Source organism: Populus nigra, chromosome 15 (assembly GCF_951802175.1).
Source record: "Populus nigra chromosome 15, ddPopNigr1.1, whole genome shotgun sequence".
Taxonomy (NCBI): domain Eukaryota; kingdom Viridiplantae; phylum Streptophyta; class Magnoliopsida; order Malpighiales; family Salicaceae; genus Populus; species Populus nigra.
In genome coordinates, this window is record NC_084866.1 from 12,481,544 (window position 1) to 12,487,945 (window position 6,402).

The 6,402-nt window shown below is 40.9% G+C and overlaps 2 protein-coding genes across 2 annotated transcripts; one reads left to right on the forward strand and one right to left on the reverse strand.

Moving 5' to 3' along the window:
- Positions 1-514: 514 nt before the first annotated feature.
- On the forward strand, positions 515-1,423 carry LOC133674728 (uncharacterized). Its single transcript, XM_062095935.1, has one exon. The coding sequence runs from the start codon at positions 515-517 to the stop codon at positions 1,421-1,423; it is 909 nt and encodes a 302-aa protein (XP_061951919.1).
- A 583-nt stretch (positions 1,424-2,006) lies between these two features.
- On the reverse strand, positions 2,007-5,816 carry LOC133674450 (leucine-rich repeat receptor-like protein kinase TDR). The gene is made up of 2 exons (XM_062095554.1): positions 3,037-5,816; positions 2,007-2,588 (listed from the first exon to the last, which is right to left on the reverse strand). Exons 1-2 carry the CDS (start codon positions 5,594-5,596, stop codon positions 2,287-2,289), a joined length of 2,862 nt encoding a protein of 953 aa, XP_061951538.1. The 5' UTR covers positions 5,597-5,816; the 3' UTR covers positions 2,007-2,286.
- Positions 5,817-6,402: the final 586 nt, after the last annotated feature.

Sequence of the window (6,402 nt, forward strand, 5' to 3'; positions counted from 1 at the left end):
TCCTTTTGATTTTTTTATTGCAGATTATCACTTCTTGGTTTGATATGATACCATTGTCTATTTTTTTATTATATAATTACAATAAAATTAAATTATTTGACTTATTTATGTATATAACTTGATCCATAGATTTTTTTTTCCTTTGAGATAAATTCACCGAGCATCATTTTTTATTAAAAAAACTGGCTTTGCGACAAAACGTGGCCTCGTACTGAACTAACAAGTCATTAATATATTATTTTTGCCTGTGTCGACTTTATATCTAAGGAAAGGCCATGAGATGTACTAAACTGAACTTAATAATCTTTATAAAACAGGAAAAAGAAGAAGATAGTTTTATTACTATAGCTTGATTTTCCTTTCTTAATGATGATCATTATAGAATAATAATAATTATTATTTTTTTAAAAGAAGAAAATTGGCAGTTACATATTTGACCGAGTGTGAGAAAATTACAAAAATCTCCTCTCCACGAATCCAAGGCAAAGTACTCCGAGCCAATGATTCGGCAACGATGACAACAACCACCACTACCATGCACAACCTCACTACCATCACCACCAATAAACCCACCGTAGCCTTCACCACTCCACCAAACTACGCCACCAGACTTTCCCACCTCTTAACTCTCAAATCCTTCACTCCGTTATGGTGCCCTACCATCACGACCGAACCCACCCAACAGACTCTCTCCTCTCTAGCCCTCCATCTCTCCCCTCACTCCCTCTCTCTCCTCTCCGCCATTGCCTTCCCTTCCCGCACTGCCATCACCGCATTCTCAACCGCTGCTCTCCCCCTCACAACCCCTCTCCTACCTCCTCGCGAGGACACATTTATCATCGCGGCGCTCGGCAAAGATGTAGAACTGATAGACTTAACTTTCTTGCTTAATTTTTGTGGTGATGATATCAGCAGGGTGAACGTGTTAGTTCCAACAATAGCAACACCTAGCGGGCTCGTCCAGTTGCTTGGAACTGGACGAGGCCGGAAGGTGTTGTGTCCAGTCCCACGAGTGGTAGGACTGGAGGAGCCTCCGGTTGTTCCTGATTTTCTCCGGGAATTGGAAGCTGCAGGATGGGTCCCAATTAGAGTTGATGCGTACGAGACGCGGTGGTTGGGACCCGCCTGCGGGAAGGGAGTTGTGGAGTTGAGTGAGGGGGGATTGTTGGATGCGATGGTGTTTACTAGTAGTGGAGAAGTGGAGGGGTTATTGAAGAGTTTGAGAGAGTTTGGGTGGGACTGGGAGATGGTGAGGAGAAGGTGGCCTCATTTGGTGGTGGCAGCACACGGGCCGGTGACCGCCGCAGGAGCTGAGAGGTTGGGAGTGACTGTTGATGTTGTGAGTGGAAGGTTTGATAGTTTTCAAGGTGTTGTGGACGCGGTTGAAGCCAAGTTAAGAGGTTTGGATTCTAGCTGTATGTGAATTTGCCTGAACGAAAATCTGTACCGTTGATTTGCAAAATTGAATAAAAGTAGAGCTAAATTTTGGATAAGAGACTTCATTTACAAGAAAATGGTTGTCCCTTTCTTCCTATTTTTTGCTTAACCAAGAAGGGAAAACTTTTCATAGCTATGACAAGAAAACCAAAACAGGCTATCATCAATCAATTCACGTAAAAAACCATACTTTAATGATCATTTGACCACTTTTTAAGCCTGTAATTTTGTTTCAACTTTATCCCCTGTAACTGTGATTTTAATCTTTCAGGTTCACCATAGCCAGTTCTCTAATTTTGCTTGATCATTATCATTAGGGTTCCCTTTTTTCTTTTTTCTGGCTTCCACGCTGACAAGGTTTCAATTCATCTTTCACTGTTAGCTCTCTTTTGTTGAAAATTTCACTTGGCCTGTTCCTTTACTCCCACATATTTCCACTATACTTGCTAGCCGTCAACTTTTTTTGGAGGACCTTTCCCTTGCGATATGTAGCAGAAGTTAAAGAATTGTTGTTATGGTTTTGAAAATTAGACATAAGAAATGCAGGTTGATGTATGGTATTATATGGCTGCAAGAAAAGAAAATTGAACTTTATAATGCCAATAGTTTTACATCAAACATGGGGAAAAAAAACCATGTAGTTAACATCTATAAGATAAAAATACACAAACTTATAGGGCGCTATATATTACAGCAAAATATTTCCAGTAATCACTACGGGAACAAGCTACGTATGATAATCAAATACAAACAGACACTCATATGAATTAGCTAAAAGTCACACCTATCATGCCCAGTGATATGTGGCATTATGAAATGCACAGTATGGACTTTGTTTTAATAAATCTGCTATTTTCTTTGTGACTTCATCCCTGATAAAAGCTTCAGTGCGTCTTCCATGGATGGCCGATCAGATGGCCTACTTTTTATGCAGAGCAAAGCAACTTCAAGAACCAGTTTTATCTCTTCTTGTGTTGAATCAGTAGAACCAGTTTGATTCTCGCTATATATTTCTCTTAGAAGTACCTCCTTAGGCTTGCTATGTATTGTCCGTCCTGCGTTTGCCAAATTAGTCAGGATTTGCAGAATGATCTCCCCAAATCTGTATATGTCCATGTAGAGCTCCTCTTTTATGGAACTGTTCAGTTCGCCTGGTAAAAAGTTGAACAAACATTAATCACTACTTGTGCTTCCAGAGAAGAGATTAGCCAGAGTTAACAGATTTCTATTTGTAGGAATATCCTTTTCTCTATTTCAAGACAACAACATAATTTCAATTTAGTCTTGCTTGTAAATTTTAATCACTGTCACACTCCGTTTTAATTTAGTCTTGCTTGCAAGGAATCTTGACTAATTCTGTGTGTGTACTTGGACAGGCAACAACTTTCTTGGTTGGACTTTTGTGATTCTTCCTTAGCTTATATAAAGTATACTACAGATTTCCAGACATTCTTACATCTTTTGACAATATTAGACTTTTGATTAAAAGGTACTATTTGTCAGTTTGATGTGAGGAAGCGATTTAGAAAACAGGAATCCCTACAAAATCTTAGAACATGAAACGACATGCTAAAAGAACTATATGTGGTGACTTGTTACCTGTTTCTCCCATGAAAATTGTTGCAGGAGATGAGCCTTTGGTCATTTCTACCAGGTATTTGAATCCAAAATCAGCCAAATGAGGCTCCATATTTTCGTCGAACAATATGTTACTCAACTTCAAATCTCCATGAGGAATTGCCGGATAGCAGTCATGGTGAAGGAAGCACAGTCCCCTGGCAATGCCAATGACGAGTTTGTACTTGGCCACCCAATCTCTCTTCAAAGTGATTTTTTCAGCCAAGTTACCATTAGGCTGATAATCATATAGGACATAAGCTAGTTGCTTGTTGTAGCAAAATCCTAGCAATCTAATCAAATTTTTATGTCTTGCAACACCCAGTCGTGTCATAAATTCTGTGGCTTTCTTCGTTGTCTTTGCTTCCAGTTCAATCTTTTTCACTGAAACTGTTATTCCTGTGGGCAGCACTGCTTTGCAAACTGAATTAGATTCTGGTGGCACTGCTTCCATTGATTCTGTGGAACTAAAGCTCCTCAAAACATCACTTGCTGTGAATCGGGGGAGTCCACTGAAGGAGACCATTTTCCAGTGACCTTTACTTCCTTTCCGGATGTAGAATACCCCAAATGCTGATGCCACAATTAATACAACCACCCCTGCACATAGTAGCAGAATCCACGTAAGCTTTCTTGTGCCTTTGCTGCCAAATATCGTGATGGAAGCAGAACATGGTTCCAAAGGTGCTCCACATAGCTTCGGATTTCCCTGATATGCACTGGTTCCCATCAGTTTAAACACATTGCTCGAGGGAATGGAACCGGAGATATCATTGAAAGACACGTTTAGAAGTACCAAGCTTGAAGAAGCACCAAACTTTGCTGGTATTGGACCACTGAAATTATCATGTGACAGGTCTAGGACACTTAAAGCTGGAAGGCTTGCAAGATCTTCTGGTATATGACCAGTAAACTTATTATCAGCCAAATCCATCTTTCCAAGAGCTTGGCAATTAGAAACATCTCCAGGGACACTTCCTGATAGATTGTTCATGCGCAACTCAATAACAGAAACAGATTTGCAGGAGTGGAATGGAGGAAGATTGCCTGAGATATTACATGCTGACGCTGAGAAATTTTGGAGAAGCTGCAAAGACCATGTTTTTGCTGGGATCATACCTCCAAGCCCTGGATTATTGGAGATATTGAAGTACTGCAGACGGGAAGCTTGAGAGATATCTGTGGGAATCCCACCGGTAAACTTGTTCCTGGAAAGGTCCACATATGTGATATCAGGAAGGTGGCTGAATTTAAGAGGGATCTCACCGGAGAAGGAATTGTCTTCAATTCGTAGACGCACAAGCGAAGAGCAATTGGAGATGGATGGTGTGAGACTGCCTGTAAAGTTATTTGAAAACAGGATCAGTTTTACTAGCCCTCCTGCACAAATATCCGGTGGAATGCTGCCGATGAAATTGTTGGTTGAAACATCCACCCATTTCAGCTTCAAGTTCTTGCCCAAGTCATTTGGAAGTGAACCAGAGAAGAAATTGTTCCATATAAGGAGCGTTTCCAGTGACGGAAGCTGACCAATGCCTGGTGGAACAGTGCCATTCATTTCATTGTACATAAGGCTTAGCAGCTTGAGATTCTTCAACTCTGCAAAGCTCTCAGGTATAGGCCCAGAAAGTTGATTATCAGAAAGATCTAAGCTGGCGAGAGGCACAATTTGTCTAAACTCCCAGGGGACCAATCCAGTGAGCTGGTTTCTGAAGAGAAATAGTGATTCTAGCTTGGTGAGATTCGAGAGTTGCTTTGGTATTGGGCCAGATAGATTTGCACCAGCTATATCAAGATATTGAAGCTCACTCATGTTACCCATTTGCCATGGGATACTTCCCTCATATGAATTGTAGCCAATCTCCATATGGGTCACCGTCTTGAGTTGGCCTAGCTCCGGCGGTATATTACCACTGAGGGAGTTACCTGCCAGGTGGATAAACTCAAGGCTCTTGAAAGAACCATACTCCGATGGGATTGGTCCATCAAAGTAACTCCCAGCCAGATTGAAAACTTTGAGATATTCAAGCTGGGAAACCTCAACTGGCAACGGCCCAGAAAAGCTATTGCTGAAGGCATCAAGCACAACCAGGTTACGAAGACTGGAGATTCCACCCGGAAACTGGCCAGAAAAATTGTTTCTGCTGATATCAAAGCTTTTTAGATTTGTGAGGTTAAATATTCCCACTGGAAGCTGCCCCGAGAATGAGTTGTAGCTGAGGTTAAGATCAACAAGCTCCGCAAAGACACCAAACTGTTTCCCTGTCAATTCACCTCCAAGATTCTTCATAGACAGGTCTAAAGCAACAACAACTGTGGAGTTCTTGTCGCATTTGACACCAGACCAAGAGCATGCTTGGACTTTCTCTTCTGTGTTTCCTCCAGGAGGCACTAGCCAATCATCCAAGCTGCTATCATCATCAATGAGCTCAGATTTTAAGCTCAAGAGAGCCTCTGAGTAAGGATCTTCAGCCAAAACAACCGCAACTATGCATGTGAAGGCCAAGAGCACCCCGAAGTACATGCAATGGAAAATCTCCATTGGAACTCGAAGTGGAGAAGAAAGAAAGACAACTATTGACAACCCCAGATAAGAGAAAAATCTGTCAGTTTAGAATAAGGCCTGTGTGTATTTTTTATGTTTTTGTTGGATGAGAGGTGCATGGGGACTAGAGAAAGAGGGCATAAAAGAAGGGAGTGACGTATAGGGATTAGTTGATATGAGAATTTGCCATCAATCAAGTTATTTTAGAGGCAATAAGGGGCCCTTAGGGTCATTGTTAATTTGGATGGTGTTGGCCACTAAGGAATCTAGCTTTTCCATGTTGAAGCATCTTTTTCCTGCTTTTCACTGGAGAAAATGAAGTATTTAAGCTGCAGTTGCTAATTTGTAACAGGGTTTCAACATAAACGTAATCATCCATATCTTTGCCATCTTATTTTGGAGATAAAGCTCCTTTCTGTATCCTCTTCTGGTTGGATGGCTACAAGCAAACAGTAGCAGAATAGGATTAAAGCGAACCATTATTTTATAAGCAAGAATATCATAATAAATTAAGAAAAGTAACCAATTATTATGATAGCAACAGTTCTGGACTAGTTTTGGACTATTGGAAGCAAACTGTCATGGCAGCACTGAAGCAAATGCTGGGCAAGAAAAAAAAATCATCCAGATTTGCGTGTGACCAGATCAAATTAAGCAAGCATTGAATCAAGGGAAATGCGTGCCAGTTTATAGTGTACACAATAAGTCCTTGTTTTGGGATTGACCAGTCATTGAAATGATAGTAGCAGGTGCGGAGAAGTTACAGAATAAAGACAATGGCAGTGATAAGAAAAAGCAGCTCT